At 39.2% G+C, this 18,328-nt stretch overlaps 1 protein-coding gene across 3 annotated transcripts in view; it reads right to left on the bottom strand.

The window, feature by feature from the left end:
• ADAMTS19 (ADAM metallopeptidase with thrombospondin type 1 motif 19) overlaps positions 1-18,328 on the bottom strand; it is a 217,564-nt gene that overhangs the window by 60,700 nt on the left and 138,536 nt on the right. For 2 of the 3 annotated variants that reach the window (XM_020797558.3, XM_020797555.3), the window contains exons 12-16: positions 15,315-15,445; positions 13,271-13,443; positions 10,459-10,586; positions 8,837-8,957; positions 3,335-3,415 (exon numbers count right to left, since the gene is read on the bottom strand). In XM_020797558.3, coding sequence (XP_020653217.3) covers positions 3,335-3,415; positions 8,837-8,957; positions 10,459-10,586; positions 13,271-13,443; positions 15,315-15,445 — 634 coding nt within the window. The remainder of the gene's footprint in view (positions 1-3,334; positions 3,416-8,836; positions 8,958-10,458; positions 10,587-13,270; positions 13,444-15,314; positions 15,446-18,328) is intronic. The other variant, XM_020797556.3, reaches the window with a different exon arrangement.

Consider the following 18,328-nt stretch of genomic DNA (forward strand, 5'->3'; position numbering starts at 1 on the left):
GCTCTGAGTCCGATCAATGTATGATAATTGCCCACCTGGTGTTTACAGGGCTAGAATGGGCAGAAGCCTGGCTGAAAGCAATCTCAGCCTATAAACGGCTCGGACTCGGGGAGTGGCTTGGTAGCGAGCGCAGAGTCTGTGTAAATGGGTGACGAGCGGGAGTCCCGCTGTCTGAAACAGACTCAGTATCAGGCAAATCTCTGGAAGATTCCTCTAAAATCGGTGAAGGTAGAGACTCTGAGATTGTTGCTAAGTCACGCTGCCAATCCTTTAAAGAGGTCTTTACTTTCTTATGTTTGACTGTCTTCTTACTTTTCAGACTATCTACAGTTGAATGCTTTGCTGAAGTTGGAGTCGATCCAGACACCTTCCTAGATGACATCGTAGGGGATTTCGCCAGTGAAACCGGGGCACTGCTGCCGCTGAAGGTTCGGGACAAGGGACGGATGGTTGGGTCGTACTTGATTCCATCTGCAATTTGGCAGTTGAAAGAGACTTGCTCCAGAGGTAAGCTTTAAGTCTCTGTTCATGAGACTTTAGCACGGGCTTGGAAAGATTCTTACAATGCGAGCAGGAATGGGGCTGGTGACCTTCCCCTAGGCAAACTAAACAGTGATTGTGTCCATCGGTGAAGGGAACTTTGGCAGTGCAGGACACACAACGCTTAAACAGGCCCGCGGAGGCCATAAAAGGCCGGCCTCATGGCGAGAACAAATCAGTAAACACTCACAGTAAGATGAATAATAAAAACCAGTCCGAATCAATCCGAATAATGGCGAAGCAATAATAAGAAGTCCGAAACATGATCAAAAAGGGAAGTCGATTTACCGAAAAATCAAGTCGTGAGGGGAAATCAGTCCGGATAGAAAGGTGGGAATCTGAAAGTAGCCCAAATCAAGCCAAGGAACAACATACAAGATCAGGAGGCAAAACAAAGTCAGAGTATTCCGGGTCATACACAAAGGAGACAATCAGTTTAGAATCAGGAAGAATTTAGGAGCTCTAGCAGAGAGGTTCCAATCACGACAGCGACAAAAAGGAACTGAGGTTTGGGCAGGTGGAGCATGCGTGATAAAGGGCAACATATTACTAATGTTTCTTTTTAAGCTCTAGAATATTCCGAGGATCCAGCCACAAGCACAGTTAAAACCCAGTTGTGTAGATTCACAGAGGCCACGTAGAAGAATGAGATATTTGATAATAAATGCATTTATAGGAGACTATATGGGAAATATTGGAAGAAAGCAGAAATACCATGCCTAGAAGAGCTGACAGAAAAGATACTAGAAGTGGCGGAGATGGATGAACTAACAGAAGCACTAAATGAAAGGTCATCTCAAAAAGGACTCAAAACTGGGAACGATTTTACAGCTGGACTTGAAAGATGGATTGGAAAGCATATAACAATAACAGATAAAAGAAGAATGTGAAGGTCCAACTAGGGAATGGAGAGATTAGTAACTATAGCAATTCTGATAAAACATGTTAAGTTATTCTTTTTTGTTATCTTCTTTTAGTATAATTGTAGAAGTGGATGTACAAGTACTCTCTCGCTCTCTGGAATTTTACCTTTCCCCTTCCCATATCTACTCCATATCTACTCCATCCACCTACCCCTAATCCTATCCCCATTGAAAACAAATAATTTTTATTAAAAAGAAGCTACTTGGATGAGTAGTGAAATGTTTCAGTCTAACAAAAATGAAGTCCAGTTGCCATGTCTTAATTTCCAGATTTGTTACAAGTTATTTCCAAGCAGATGAGGAAGAATTTCTGAAAATGTACACATTTGTTCATGTTCAAGATTGAAAGATATGAGGTTCCAAATTCTAGGGAAAGGGAAAATGACAGATTTCCCAGTTCCTACAAAACCAAGATTGAAAGCAAGTTGTGTCACTAAGATCAGGTCTGATGTTTTAAGAAATGGATGCAAATTCATTCAGTTTCCATTAAAAAGAATAACAACTGTGCCTTCTATTAATAATGATCCCACTTATTTAACAAAGTATAACATGGGTCAGACAGATCTAATGTACGTTTAAATAAGAGTAAGCCCACCTATTGCAAGAGGACTCATGCTCAAATAACTGCCAAAGGACTGGAAACTTTGTGACTAAATAGGAATAACTGCCTTGTAGTATCACCTTTCAGATTTCTGTCTACTGCTTTGGCAAATCAAGGTCCCTGTAAATATTTCCACAAGGCATAAGCAAATATCAGTTGAGTGTGGCAAGTCTTAAAAATCATAATTCTGGATATCTTTCAAAATGTTTGTTTCAGTTGCTGTCAGTTGTACCTATTCTGCGAGGGCCAAATGCCAGTTTTCCCCCCATGCCAAAATTTAGTTGATTCTATGACAGATTAAAACAGACAGCAAACCCCACAGAGACTTCTTTGTTTCCATGTTTTATAAAAACAATTTACAGCCCCCATGAAAAAATTATATGGATAGGACACAGCTTTATGAATTTTGCAACTTTTGAATGATTCATTATAACATTTCCAAACTGCTAACAGATTGCAAATAACAAACATTATCTAATTGTTATGGAGGAAAAAAGAGAGATATTAAGGTTAAAACTACACTGAAATTACTTGGCAAATTTATTCTCTGCTTTTTGACCGTTATTAAAAAAAGGGTTACTACATATTTTTAAGTACCAGCAGAATTACAGAAGTTAACAATAACAAAGGATAGCAGGAACAGATTAAAAACAGAAATTTAGCAGTAAAACAGTCTTTGTCGTAAATGGCTGGCCTGAAAATAAAAGTTTTGACAGGTCAATGAAAAGGAATAACCTCTCAGATTTGATGCAGTGAAACTGAGAGTCAAATGGCACACGAAATTAAACCAGAGCTTAGACTAAAAGATGCCTTTTTAATGAAGATAGTTAGCAATTTTGTGTGTGTGTGTGTGTGTTTGTGTGTGTGTATGGCAAAATTGGGAGCAGTAGTAATAAAAATAAAATGTGGCATTTACATGGCATTTCCAAGTATTGAAAGTATATTCCATATCTAAGTCATCCTTTCCAAACCTGCTGTTTCCCAGATGTTTCAGAGTACAGATTCCACTATCCACAGCCATCTTGGGAATGACCAGGATAGTTGAGGATGATGGGTTCCATAGTCCAACATATCTAGAGTAATCCTTACAACAGTTCTGCTACATAAACCAAAAGAATTTGGTATGCAGTCCCCTCCACCCTAATTTGATTCAGGCCGAGTCAGCGGTAGCTTGCTTAATGCCTACCGAGACTGATGTGGCACTTGAACTGGGATGCATTCCAAATCTCTGTATCCACTTTGAATTGGTTGCAGTAAGACCACAACTTACCCAAGTAGCTATGAGCTGGCTTCTCTTCCACAACTTTGATTCTTCTTGCTCCTGCAGGTATCACCAAAGCTTCCACATAACCTAGTTTTAAAAATGAAGTATACCACACGTGCATAATTTAAAAAACACTGCACATTTTCTTTACATGAAATTGTCCACAAAGATCTGAAATCATATTTGTTCTAATTGTAAGCAGGTCTACTGGAGCCTATGTGCTTGTTTTGATTTTGTGCTTCATACTACCATTTCCCTATGGAAATCACTCACAATCATCTTATTGCTGGCTGAAGTTTCAGGGAGCTGAAGTCTGAAACATCCATAGGACCAGAGGCTGAGAGCTCTAAGCTTAAAGAAATGTCCACTACTGTTGTTTGAGGGTATTTTCACATTCATTTTGCTTTGGACATTAGACATAACATCTTGCAGTTTATCAAGCTAAAGGAAAGCCTAGTTACAGAGACTTACTTTTCTTCCCCAGAAATACATTCAGGAAAAGAATGTGTTGGAGGCAGATTTGGACTGTGTTAGTTGTCCTTGGGGCTGGTTTCAAAGAGAATATGTGAGAAATGTCTTCTACTCCCTTCTAAAAATGAATCCACAATAGACTTCTGTGTATTTAAAGACCACCAGTAGTGAATAATTAGTTGGACTGTGTAACTTGGCCTGCGGTGTAGATGTTTGTATTTTTAGTGGGGGACTTTTAGTGGGTGGGGAGTGTTTGGGAATTTTATGTGTGTGCATGTGTCTGGTCTCTGGGTGTCTGTGAATTTCGTTGTATGTGTATATACTTACAATGACAATAAATTATTATTATTATTATTATTATTATTATTATTATTATTATTATTATTATTATTATTATTATTTGCCAAATACTCTGTACCTACTTTACATAGTGGATGAAATCCTGTTGTTTGGCTAGTAAGTTGCACTGGAGTGGGTCCATTGAATCAGTGGAGATCTATTGAGTTAATTCCTCCATATGTTCCACTGATTCAAATGGGCTTGCTCTAGTTGTAACTTACTACAACGAAGTAAGTCATAACTCGAGTAGGCCAATTTGAATCAATAGAATGTATGGAGGAGTTGACTCACCAAATCAATAGGCATGATTCAACAGACCTTACTTTAGTGTGACTTATTACCCCAAGCAACAGGATTTCAGCCATTATTTGTTTTATATATTAATATTTATTTCAAGTAGCTTAAAGAGGTACACTCAGTTCTCCAGTTCACTCAGTTCTACTTAATCCCTCAACAACCCTATGTGATAGAAAATCGTCAGTACACTGTATGACAGTAGAGATGATCACAGATTTCCAAATTCTGGTGTGTCATTTTAACTGTTACATTGATTATTACTACTTAAATCCCTGCTACAGAAGGGATGCCACAAGTGTACTTTCACACAGTTAGGCAGGCTCTCTTTGTATCACTGCTGGCGAGAGAGAAGTTGAGAACTGCTGGTTCAGCACATCTGACAACTGGTTAGACTGAACCTGTTGGCCAGTTAAAAGCATTCTGTTCTCCAAGCATCCAAGGCTCATTCCAAAGTAGACTGAAGTGCAGATTATATGAGACTAACTCTGATCTGAGCCTAAGAATAAATACTGTATTTGCCAGTGTATAAGGCGACTGGGAGTATAAGACGGCCCCCCAACATTCCCACTCAGAATGTAGAGTTTGTTATATACTTGCTGTATAAGACTACCCCCTCTTCCGCATGCGTGATTCTGCTTTGGCTGCATCATGGGGAGAGTTCCTTTTGCCCCTTTTGGTTCCTTTTCGGAGACGGCAGCCATTTTGGAGAGGCGGCAGCCATTTTGGAGAGGCAGCAGCCATGTGGTCGCATCTCAAAATGGCTGCCGCCTCTGTGCTGTTCCGACAGTCAGCTGTTCGGCGCTAGAGTCAGGCTGTTCCCAGGCTAGGAGTCGGGCTCTACTGGGTCTTACTACCAGGTAAGTGACTTCGCTGGGAGAGAGGGAGGGTTTGCTAGACATGCACCCGGCGTACAAGATGACCCCCCCCACTTGGAGGCATGTTTTCAGGGCCAAAAAGCCGTCTTGTACGCCGGCAAATACGGTAAGAGTTCTGACAGGAGCAAAAAAATACTAGTCATCATGTGGACAACCATGTATCTAGACTGAGGCAGCAGCCAACTTGAACACCTCACACCATCTTCTGTTTAAAGCCATTCTTCCTCCTGAACTACACAGCAGACAGGCTGGGCACTTCTGACATTATGAGCAGATTATGAGCAATATTAGCATTTGGTTGTCAGCACAAAGTTGAGCAGGTAGAAAACTGGGGCTTGTTCTGATCCAATCCTGAACTTGTTCTTATCTTCCCCCTGCTCCACGTCCCTGTACATTTGTTGCTTAAGACATCTCAACTCTCCTAATACTTGTATTGTTGGAATGATCAAGAATTAGTATCTCTCTTCTGGCTTTCTACACTGCTCTGAAATAATATAGTGTACTTCCAACATACTGTCTCCTTTCACCATGTGTACAAACTATACAATCATCAAAAGGAAAAGCTACAACATAACACCCTTGTTTTTCATTTCTCCTGTATCTCTTGCATCAAAACAGATTACCTTGTTGTGATTCTTCTTAACATTTCTGATATCATCTAAAATTTTTTGTCAGATTACTGTCCAAGCAACACAGTCCTGTGTGCATTTTTTTCATATTCCAACCATTATAATATTTTATTCTAGTAAAAATATTTGCAACTTTAAATGGGTAACATCTAAGAGAATAAAAAATGATGTCATCACTGATATCAGTCACAAATTTCACAGTCCTCATTTGGATTTACCCATATATTTTAATTCCCTTCAAGAGCAGGCCACACACATCCTGTGTGTCAATGAGAGAACATAACATCCATGTGTGTTTAATAATAAGAACATAAGAATATAAGAAGAGCTCTGCTGGATCAGACTAACATTCCTACATCAACAAAAGATTTCAGAGATAAATTTTCTATGTTTACTTTCCTCCAGAGTAGGCAGGGGGCAAGGAAATGGAACTCCCAGGTCTCATCAGAAATGACTTGGCACATTCTGAGTAGACATACCCAAAATAAACAAATATATAGGCATGCATGTTATATGCATAGACTATGATCTGCAGTTAAATGAACATAACAGAGCAAGACGTTGCTTCAAACATTTCTTTAGGCAGAAACCACAGCAGTGACACTGATTCAACAAAAACAAACAGTGCTTTATCATTAAGACCACAGATAAGCATTGTGGTTGCAAATGTCCAGAGCTATGCATGCTTAATTCTCAGAGAAATGAATGGGATTTGTATCTGTGTAACTAGGCATAGATTGCTGCCAGCACTTTTATAGTCCTTTAAGTTAGTTCCATTGAGTAATATGCACATGAATCTGCCCAGAAAGCTATTTTTGTAACCGAGAGGAGGGGAGAGGACTTTATAAGCAGTTGGCTACTGTGCTAGAATAGACAGAGAAGCCTTGATGCTCAAACACAATCCTTTTTGTGAAGGTAAATAAGCTTTCTGGATAATGCTTAACATAGTTAAAATGTGGGATCTACTTTAGGAACCATTTCTGTGAAGACTTACATTTAGTTTATTGCAACAGATAAACATTTCCTTCAGTATCATTTTATGTAGCTGATAATCAGTCATCTTCAATACTGAGCAGATTTTTCAGTGTTTGTTAATGCATATTTATTTCTGCTTCTTAGACTTTCAGACAATTGTGGTTCTGCTTTCTTTCTATCTACAAACTATCTCCACTCTGAAACATAATCACACTGAAATGTCAGAACCTGTCTCTAATCTTCTTTTCTAAAACAGTATGTGGTACAACGCAGATTTTAATGTTTATTGCTTTTTAAAATTTTCTGGTTCTAACTAAATCATCTGCACTAGAATACTTACATTAAAGCCTAAAATTAAATAATTATGAAGAAAGCTGTTTAAATTAGAGTTCCTACTTGCTTCAAAAATTATGCTTGGCTTGATGAACCTGGTGAAATGATGAAATCAATCAAAATTGCACATCACTTTACATTTTATGCTAAAATGAGTAAGAATTTTTTATTTATCACAATAATCATGTAATGAGGGGAGGAGAATTTTCGCAGAGGATGAAATGTTACTTCCTAAAAACTTTCTAAATTATGCATATCTGAGAAGATGTTTTCCTCCTGTATATTTTCCATCTACATTCCATGGGGATTTCTGAGAGTAGGTAAATGCCATGGTCCAGAAATCCAGTAGTGGCTGGGACAACAGAGTCAGAAGCTGAGGAAATGGAGTTGCTAGCAAATCAAACCCCAGACCCTAAGCGTCACTGGAGAATTAGACATCCCTGGGCCAATTATCTCCATTACTAAGACCCCTGAGCATATGTCTAGCACTGGACCAAAATATATTCCTCCAAGACCAAAAAATTGCTGAAGTCAGTGTGCCAACTGCAGCAGCATGCCAACTGCAAATTATGAGAGAATTACTGCTAGGTTTCAAGAAACAACCCTATCCTTTTAAGGCTTCTTTTTTCATGGGAAAAGATGGAGCCTAGGAGAGGTAGAACTGGCCCTTAAATACAAAAAAACTCAGCTGTGTTTCAGATCTTGTTGGAATAATGTGCTTCTTCAGAGCTACAGTTGGTGCTGTCTAGCCTGTCCTTTATCACAATATCTACGTTAGATCAAGGCTGCCATAGTTTGTGAAACAGATCCATGAGCATGTTGGGGAGGAAGATTCAAGGCGACTTGTGATGTGCAACCATATTGCCGATGTTGGGCCTTACCACCAGTGGGAATACAGGAAGTGTTATGTTTACATATGTAAAGTCTTCCCCAGGCACACATTCCTGACATACCCAACAACCCATCAGTACACTTTCAATGGAAAGCTTGGATTGTTGCATAATTTTATGAAGTTTTATAAATCATGGAGGGGAAATGGCTAGGGTATTTGTAATACACAGATTTTGTTTCTTTTTTAGCTATTTTAAGTGTTTAAGGCTGCCTTATCTCTTTTTCAATGCAGAATAATTTTAAGTGCTTTTTTGAAAACAAGTATATCAGAATTGTGTTTATGAAATCATAAAATTTGTTAAAAATGTAAATATTGAATCAATGTATATTTAATTTTTTCTCTCTCTCTGAGAATGATCTTTTTTCTTTCCTTAATTTAAGACATCATCTTGGTAAAACGCTAATTCAGACAAATATTTATATTCAGCTATAGTAAATAAACCCAGGTATTATGTATCACAAAATATGCAGAGAGGTTTAGTAAATACTTGTTCCCATCTGTTCCTAATCACCCACATCTCAGCAATAAGATCTCTGAGACTGGGTAAAAATGCTTTTCCTGATAATCACTACTTATCGGGAATGTTATGCTATAATCTAATCAACATAGAAGATAGGGAACTATTAAACAAATTCTACAATGTATAACACGCTCAGCTACCTCACAGAAACATTAATTACATTAAAAAGTGGTTTACCTGCTCCTCGAGTATGATTAAAATCTCCTTTAACAACTCGACAGGATTTTCCGTCTCCATTGCAGACACCACAGTGGTCTTCCCATGCCAAAGATCCCAATATGCCATCACATCCAAACTTCTGAGTAAAAAGGAAATATCATCATATTCTTGTGAAGGCTAAATGATGTCTTTTAATGCTGTACACAATGGAACAGAGTTTAATATTACAGTAACTTGACCCATCTTAAGAAAACCAACAACAGATTTTAGTCGTGGGAAAGTACATTGACCTGTGGAGGTAGTAACTCTAATGATTTCCATTCACTGAACTGGACAGCCATTTTTTGGTTCTTTCCTAGATTTTTAGAGACAGAGGGACATGGCTACTTCTTAGAGCATAAACTTCAAGGCTGAAGTCCAACCTAAGTCTAGTTATCAGATAATATTGTTGTATCAAATTAACATATAATTATATCATTTCTGTTCCTCATTATTAAATGAAGTCATTTGTACTGAACTATATTTCTGCATATCTAAAATGTAAATGAAATTAAATATATATTCAACTTTTTCTTAAGGCTGAGCATCTTGGTATTTTTCTTCAAAATTGGAATTTTTGCCCTCTTGATGTAAACATTAAACTTTTTTTGAAGTTCCTTCTCCTAAACCATTTTAACCTGCAGTGCCAACTACCCTTCTCAATAGCCAGGGTCTTACTGATAATCCTACTAACCTATTTAAAAAACACTGCCATAGTTATGTCTTCATGAATTTCAAGGTAGGAACACTTATACTCCATGAAATGCTCTTAAAGGAATATCTGAACCAGTTGTCTGTAACATAATGTGTTACTTAACCTGGTTATCCAGCGGGGAATTTCATACTAAACTTTGTTTCTTGACTACCTGACTGATTTTGGGTCGTGTGTGTGCACTAGCATGCACTTCTACATTAAAGGGTGGGTGTGCTGAGTGAAGAACACAGCTTAATGTATTTTCATGTTCCTTGACACACATCCTAGTCAAAGGAAAACTGTTTGAAACTGAGGTTACCCTAGAGGACTGGAGCCAGAACCATAGCCTGCTGGCTTGAGTATCACACATGCACAGTGTGACAAAGTGTGCCAGTGTGACTAGAGCTGCCATCTGGGTCTGTCACGTTTAGTTCCCTAATAATTTCAGTGGGGTTTACAAGGAAGTTTCTTAGAAAATTTTGACAAAATTCATAAATAGATGATGATGATGGTCATTATAATCTGTCTTGGGTCCCTAGCTATAATGGATCGCTTTTTCAAAGCAAGGCAAAACAGGAATTAAATTACATTTACCTACTATGCCTCTCCATTACTATGCAGTACTCAAAGCTGCTACCATATAGTCAAAGGAGAACCAGGTTGAGCTATGTATGTGAGATGCAAATTCTCATTCAAGAAAAGGGCCTATGAACACAACCTTATCTTTAAAATGTTCAAAGAGTCTGTCTGCACAGGTATAGATCATATACTTATGGACCATGGCCAGCATGTGGCAGATTTTCTTTTGCCCCATCTCAGTCCCAAAGGCAGAATACATTTAAGAGCACAGAACAATTTGAGAAATGCTATACAAAAAAAAAATCTATGTATTGGAAGGTTAATTTACCTGACATCTGCCATTTGCACATATATCTAGCTGCTGATGGCCACAGGAAGTTCCATCCATCACTTTCTCTGTTACTAGTACAGGCTGGTCTTTTCCATTTGGAGAGCAAAATAATGCACAAGGTTTTTCTGTATGAATTAGTGGGGGGTGGGGGAACACGTCAGCTTGATAAAACCTTTTTTTAAAGGAAAAGCAATTTTTCCCTATCTTCCACTAAACTATATTACTACTATATTTGTAATTATGGACATATTCCAAAGGGAACTTCACACAAACATGCACCATTAAAATAAAGTGCTACACAATACCCCGCATTCTCTCTCATTTAAATATGCTGTGAACAAAGAAACTACCTCTTTGAGTAGGCTTTTCAAAGAAAGGGCATATTTTTAAATCATTCTTGCTCTCCTGCAGATTGCATAGGCTAATGTATATAGAAAAGTACTGCTTTGCACAGTGATGTCAACTAAATGAGAAGGCATCATTCTGAGAAAAAAAAACGGGAATAGCTGCTGCTAGAAATGTAAAAATGTTGTTTTGGCTTACTAGCCATCTTTTACTTCAGATCATTGCCTCCATCTTAGCAGTGGTCTCTCACATGAACAGTGCCATTTAGGGAAAGGAAAGCATATACACCCAAGTATGATACAATATAATGATACATGCTGCATGGTTTGAACTTTTTTGCAAACTACAGTCATGGCCAAAAATACTGGCACCCTTGCAATTATGTCAGAAAATGCAACCCTCCTCTCAGAAAATAGTTGCAGATGCAAATGTTTGGTACTCACATGTTCATTTCCTTGGTTTGTGTTGGAACAACACAAAAAACAGAGAAGAAAAGTCAAATCTGATACAATCCCACACAGAAACTCAAAAATGCAGTAGCCAAAATTTTTGGCACCCTTAACTTAATATTTGGTATCACCCCCTTTGGAAAAAATAACTGAAAATAAATTGCTTCTTGTAACTATGAATGAGTTTCTTACACCTTTCTACTGAAATTTTGTACCACTCTTCTTCTGCAAACTGTTCCAGGGACTTTAGATTTGAAGGATGCCTTCTCCCAAATGCTGTTTTGAGATCTCTCAACAAATGTTCTATGGGATTCAGACATGGACTCAGTGCTGGCCATTTCAGAACTCTCCAGTGTTTTGTTTGTAAACATTTCTGAGTGCTTTTTGAAGTGTGTTTCGGGTCATTGTCCTGCTGGAAGACCCATGGCCTCTGGTGGAGACACAGCTTTCTGACACTGGTCACTATGTTGTGCCCCCAAATTCTTTGGTAATCATCAGATTTCATGACACCATTCACATAGTCAAGACATCCAGTGCCAGAAGCAGCAAAGCAACTCCTAAACATCTTTGAACCTCCACCATGTTTGACTGTAGGGACTGTGTTCTTTTCTTGGAATGCCTCATTTCTTTTTCTGTAAACAGTGCCATGATGTCCTTGGTCCTTGACCAAAAAGCTCTACTTTTGTCTCATCTGTCCACCATACTTTCTCCCAGAAGGATTGTGGTTTTGTCACATAAGTTTTGGCATACTCCAGTCTTGCTTTTTTATGCCTTTGTGTCAAGAGTGGTGTCCTCCTGGGTCTCCTTTCATAGCGTTCCTTTTCATTCAGATGGCGACAGATAGTGCGAGCTGACACTGTTATACCCTGTTTCTGCAGATCAGCTTGAATTTGTTGGGAAGTTAACCTGGGTTCTGTATTCACCATTCGAACAACCCGTTGTAATTTTTCAGGAATTTTGCTCTTCCGTCCATGTCCAGGAAGGTTAGCTACAGTATCATGGGCTGTAAACCTCTTGTTGATATTGCGCACAGTGGACAGAGGAACATTAAGGTCTCTGGAGATGTAGCCTTGAGATTGCTGATGGTTTTCCATAATTTTTTCTCTCAAATCCACAGACAACTCTTTATACTTCATTCTTTTCTCCAAAGGCCACTTTTGTCCATCTTAACTGGTTGCAAGTGTGATTACTATATTGCCCACACCTCTTACTTGCGACAGGTGTGTCTAAATAGAAATTAAAGGAAAATCACATGCTTGAAATGCAGTTATTTCTTAAAATTTAGACAGCTGCATTAACTGTGCATTTTGGGTTTTTGTGTGGGATTTATCAGATTTGACTTTTCTTCTCTGATTTGTTGTTGTTGTTGTTGTTGTTATTGTTGTTCCAAAGCAAACCAGAGAAATGAACATGTGAGTACCAAAACATTTGCAACTGCAACAATTTTCTGAGAGAAAGGTTGCATTTTCTGACAGAATTGCAAGGGTGCCAATATTTTTGGCCATGACTGTATAATACAAATGAGAGTATTAGGATGGTGAGTGTTGGCTACCAGTAAGCATCCTGTTCACCTTTTCCCTGGCAAACTAAGTGATGCCTGCTAGGGATACATATATATGAAAACGTAGGCTTGGCAATCTGTCAACACTGTATTTTAAAGAAAGTATTCCATGACCAACTAAGATATATGTAAGACTTGGTTGTCCGCCAATATCCAGTGCAGGGGACACAAAATATTTAAATGTGAAAAACCATAGTTCCTTTTTTCTTCTTTTAAAATAAATGTACACACCTTCTCAAGCAATGCACTGAAAAGCTATACAACTATACTTCTTTGTTTCTGTTGCATATTCTGACTGACTTATATGGAGACTAAATAGCAGAGATCATCTTGCCTCCTGCCATAGCACTGAAATATTTATGTACTTTTTGAAAAACATGCAAGTCTTAAGGTTTTTTTTAATGTCAAACACCCATGGTAACATGCTGATGGTAGTAATCTGGGTTATGCTTACCTTCATCTATCACAGCCTGCCACTGGTGTACATGCTTCTGATAAGATGGCCTAACAGCAAAGACCTGACACTGCCAGTCCCTGAATGCAGGTACTCCAGGAGGACAAGAAGGATTCTCACATATTTTATATTGTATTCTGGAACCATGGCATTCTCCCCCTTCATGAACTGGACTAGGAAAGACAAAAATAAAAGTAGTAACTCATGTGCTGGAGGTAATTCCAGTAATTCATTCAGCTTCCACAAATTACATTTCATCTATTGTTTAGGGTTGCAAGAAGTAACAGTGAAGATTGCTGGCAGCTTGCTTTTCAGAAGTGTTTCTATGTCTTAAAGGAGGGTCTACCATAAGATAGATACTCTATAAGAACAGATAGCAAGTGTCTTACAGTCATGCCACATGAACATTTTTGCTCCAAGTCAGAAATTAATGAACCTTTGAGTTCCTCCTTCCTTCTACCCTTGAGCAGGGAATGCCACACTTGAATTAGTCTCTCCATATTTCCTAAAAGTGCAGTGGAGTGATGAACTACACAAAAAGCATGATTCCCTCTTGGTTGACCATTGATGGATTACAAACAATCCAATGAATACAGACAAGCCTGAATCCAATGGTGTCATTGCACTATTGCAAGTTTTGCTGATTTGTTGTATACATATTTGCAGAGTTAGGTCAAGGGTGGTATCCACAGCAGTTTTTCACTGCACAGGTAGGTAGACAATATAGATTGCATGTTTGTACTGCTACTTGCACTCTGCTTGCAATTGATGGATCCAGCTGAGCTATATTAGTAAATATTTTCATCCTGTTACAGTAGTTCCATGCTGGATTTAAAGAGGCAAACTACAGGTATCTTATTATACTGTATATAATGGGAAAGTCCACTTCTGATTTCTTTCTGTTTGTTAAACTTTGAGATGATCAGGTCTTGGAAGTTCAGGTGGAAATATATTATGAGAGGTAATAGGCAGATTAGATTTGGCTTGATTCAGGATAGAGCTAAGAGTCCAAGAGCAGTATTTTTCTCTTGCCAGGTGAGCCCTTTCACCACAATGATACCTATCTTTATTAAACAGGCAAATATCTTCAGTTAAGCATACCAAATCCTTTTGTGAGGCTACATGGTGTAACACTAGCACCGTAACTTTTGGAGATGAGTTGTCTGAAGTTTGCTGAGCTGTGTGGCTGAGGGTCTTATATGCCATGAAGATACACAGATTTACAGTGCCCCTAACAGGATTTTCAAGGTAAGTGAGATAGTTAAGGAACAGTTTCAGCACTGCTAGCCCACAGTGAGTTTCCATGGCCAAGTGGAGTTTGAACCCACATCTCCTGAATTCTAGCCCATTGCTTCATGCACTACAACACAACTATAAAAATTACACTTTTAAGACCATGCTGGTATAATATTATATTGTATTATCATGTATCCAGATTTCCTGTACAGATAATTCGTGCACAATCAAATGTAAGGAATTTACTAAGATGTAGCTTGTATAATATGTGGAACTTCCTCCATGCTATACTGGCTGAAATCCTGTTGCTTTGCATAGAGTAGAGGAGGTCCATTTGACTCAAGAAACTTAATGGTGGCTGATTCACTAAATCTCCACTGATTCAATGGGCCTGCTCTAGTACAATTTATTATGCAAAACAACCAGCTTTCAGCCAATGTGTAGCACAGTGGTGTCGAACTGTGGCCCTCCAGATGTTCTTGGCCTTCAACTCCCAGAAATCCTGGCCAGCAGAGGTGGTGGTGAAGGCTTCTGGGAGTTGAAGTCCAAGAACATCTGGAGGGCCACAGTTCGACACCACTGCGATAGCTAAGAAAATGAACTATGAACCAGGAAATGCCCCCCCAATACCTGAACCCACAAAGAAATTTTGGGAAAACCACTCTGTCAACTTTTGTCTGCCCATCCACAATATGAACAATTATTAAATAATATTACTGGCTTACCTTACAGATTAACTCTACGCATCACTGAGGATATTTGAACACACTATACAAATGTTAAGTATTATAAGGTTTATCCTTTTTACCCAGAGCATCTACGCTGTCGACTGCTGATTCCAGTGTTGCAGGTTCTGCTACAGGTGCTCCATGTACTCCATTCTGACTCCATGTGTCCAATGAAAGATGTTTTACTGGTACATTCTCCAGCCTTACACCACTATTGTAAAAGTCAGGTTTTAGATTAAAATATATGAGGCACATTCCAAACAATCTATTGTTCCATATGGTTAAATGAGTTTCTTCCTTAAGAATGGGCTATAACAAATAACAATCTGAACTTGTATTGAGCATGAATCCATACAGACTGATACCACCTTTTACATGACAAGCACACCACTTAGGGATGAAACCAAATACAAAAAGAGTGTCTTTGCTGGTTTGTTTTCAAAGCTGCAAAGAGTGGCTCTTGCTAAACAGACTGCAGTTGGCTTTATAGCTTAGTTGGTTGGAGCAAGTGGTTCCAGAGTCAAACTCAGAAGGTAAAATCCCCACTGTCTTCTCCCTCCCCAAGAAGAAGAGACAGACTATGTAGGCTTGAGCAAGCAGCATGGTCCCAGAGTTTCACCAAAAGGTATTGGAAAACCACTTGTAAGGACTTTTTACCTAGAAAACCTTGGGAGATGTTGCTATAAGTCAGAATCACCTTGACAGCACATGATTAGTTAAGTCTGTATAATCCATATTGGCCCTACAACAGCCTCTGTACCAGTGGTACTGATGAACAGACAGTATAAATTAGGGATAAATATGGCTTGAGACTAAATTTACAAACTGCAAAGGTTGGACTACAATACACATCTCATACTTTTTTTTAACTTGAAATCTACTATCTGGATAAATAAAATGATATTAAATATACAAGAATAAAAGAGCTGGAGAAGAGTCCATCATGGATGGCAATCCCATACCTTCTGATGCAACCTGAAGAAGTGAGTCTGGAAAAGTAGAATGCAATCTTAAAGTTGTCACAATACTTTTATCTTCTCTTTTGCTTTCTTTTTGGTTGTGTTTTAATGTCGATGGCCTTTCAAAATTTTGTACACAATTGGTAGGCAGAAAAATTGGGAGGGAAATTTCCCCAAATTTCTCCAGGGAGAAAAGGAGAAATTTTCCAGGGAGAAAAGAAATACAGTGGTGCCCCGCATGATGATGATAATCCATTCCAGGAAAATTGCTGTTAAGCGAAAAGCCTTTCCCCATTGGAATGCACTGAAACCCATTTAATGCGTTCTAATGGGGAAACTACCTCGTCGTCCAGCGAAGATCGCCCACAGGGAAGCCATTTTCCGAGCGTCTATCAGCTGTTAAAATGGCTGCCCTGCGAAGCATGGGTCCGGAAAACACAGGGCAGCCATTTTAGGAACCCGACAACCAGCTGTAAAGATCGTCTTGTGAATAAACAGTCCACGAAGCACGGACCAAATTGTCGTCAAGCAGAATTTCCCCATAGGAACTACTGTTTTGCGAATCGCTATAGCAATCGCAAAGCCAGCGTCACGCGGTTTTGTCGTACAGCGGGGTTGTCGTATAGCAAGATACCACTATACTCCAAAAGTTTGCTGAATGTGAATCTCCCCATCGGCAGTTGCTGTAGCACAGCTTCATTGTGAGAGTTTCATTGTTGCTGTTGTTGTTGCTGCCACTGCCACTACAAAAGCCAATAGCATCATCTGGACACTCTTTTGCATCCTCCACTATGTTCCACATCTAGCATAAATTCAGGGCATTACACAGGGGTGTTACAGAGCAGTCAACATATAACATAATATGCAACTCTCAGACCCCCTGACCTGATATGCCCTTTGCCAATACTGCCTAGGGGATTCTGCAAACTGTAATCCCAAAATACGCTTCATTTTTCCTGTGCTCTGACCACTTTCTCTAATCTAACTTTGTTATGCTAATCAAAAAAAGTGTCCACACAATACCTTATGTGGACAATTTGACTGCTGTTGGAAAACATTTGGGGCACTCTACTGTGTACTGCTGTATAAGGTGACAGTTTTTACTTTCTTGGGCTCCGTGATCACTGCAGATGGTGACAGCAGTCATTAAATTAAAAGATGCCTGCTCTTCGGAGGAAAGCAATGACAAACCTAGACAGCATCTTAAAAAGCTGAGACACCACCTTGCCGACAAAGGACCTCACAGCCATAGTTGTGGTTTTTCCAGTAGTGTTGTATGGAAGTGAGAGTTGGACCATAAAGAAGGCTGACCGCCGAAGAATTGATGATTTTGAATTGTGGTGCTGCAGGAGACTCTTGAGAGTCCCCTGGACTGCAAGGAGAACAAACCTATCAATTCTGAAGGAAATCAACCCTGAGTGCTCATTGGAAGGACAGATCCTGAAGCTGAGGCTCCAATATCTTGGCCATCTCATGAGAAGAGAAGACTCCCTGGAAAAGCCCCTGATGTTGGGAAAGTGTGAAGGCAAGAGGAGAAGGGGATGACAGAGGACGAGATGGTTGGACAGTGTCATCAAAGCTACCAACATGAATTTGACCAAACTCCAGGAGGCAGTGGAGGACAGGAGGGCCCGTTATGAGGTCACCAAGAGTCGGACATGACTTAACAACTAAACAACAACTGAGTACTGCAGCTAAATTCTGAACTGGCCTTACCACATGTGACAGAGCCAGCCCAAGGCATGTTATTGTATGAGGCTGGAACAGTAAATGGTTCCATCTGGATATTTTGCCACCTGAGGCAGAAATGCCCATAAGCATTTCTTCATAGGAACAAAACAGTAACAACTTTTTTGCTGTTTGCGTCCCCTGTCACAATACTCAAAACCAGCTATGTGAAGCAATAACCCCACTGTGCTTTACAGCAAGCACTCTCTACAGCAGTCATTCTCAAAAGGGGGCCATGGCACGTTTGAAGGAGGAAATAGACTGGAAACAATTCTTCACACATCACCTTATATGGCTCATTATGTGACTTATACAATCCTGATTTGGCCTATATTTCTTTCATATTGTGTTTATGACTGTGGCCAAAACAAGGTTCAGAATTTCTGGTGTACAGGAACACTGCCCCT

The sequence above is a fragment of the Pogona vitticeps genome, chromosome 2 (assembly GCF_051106095.1).
Source record: "Pogona vitticeps strain Pit_001003342236 chromosome 2, PviZW2.1, whole genome shotgun sequence".
Taxonomy (NCBI): domain Eukaryota; kingdom Metazoa; phylum Chordata; class Lepidosauria; order Squamata; family Agamidae; genus Pogona; species Pogona vitticeps.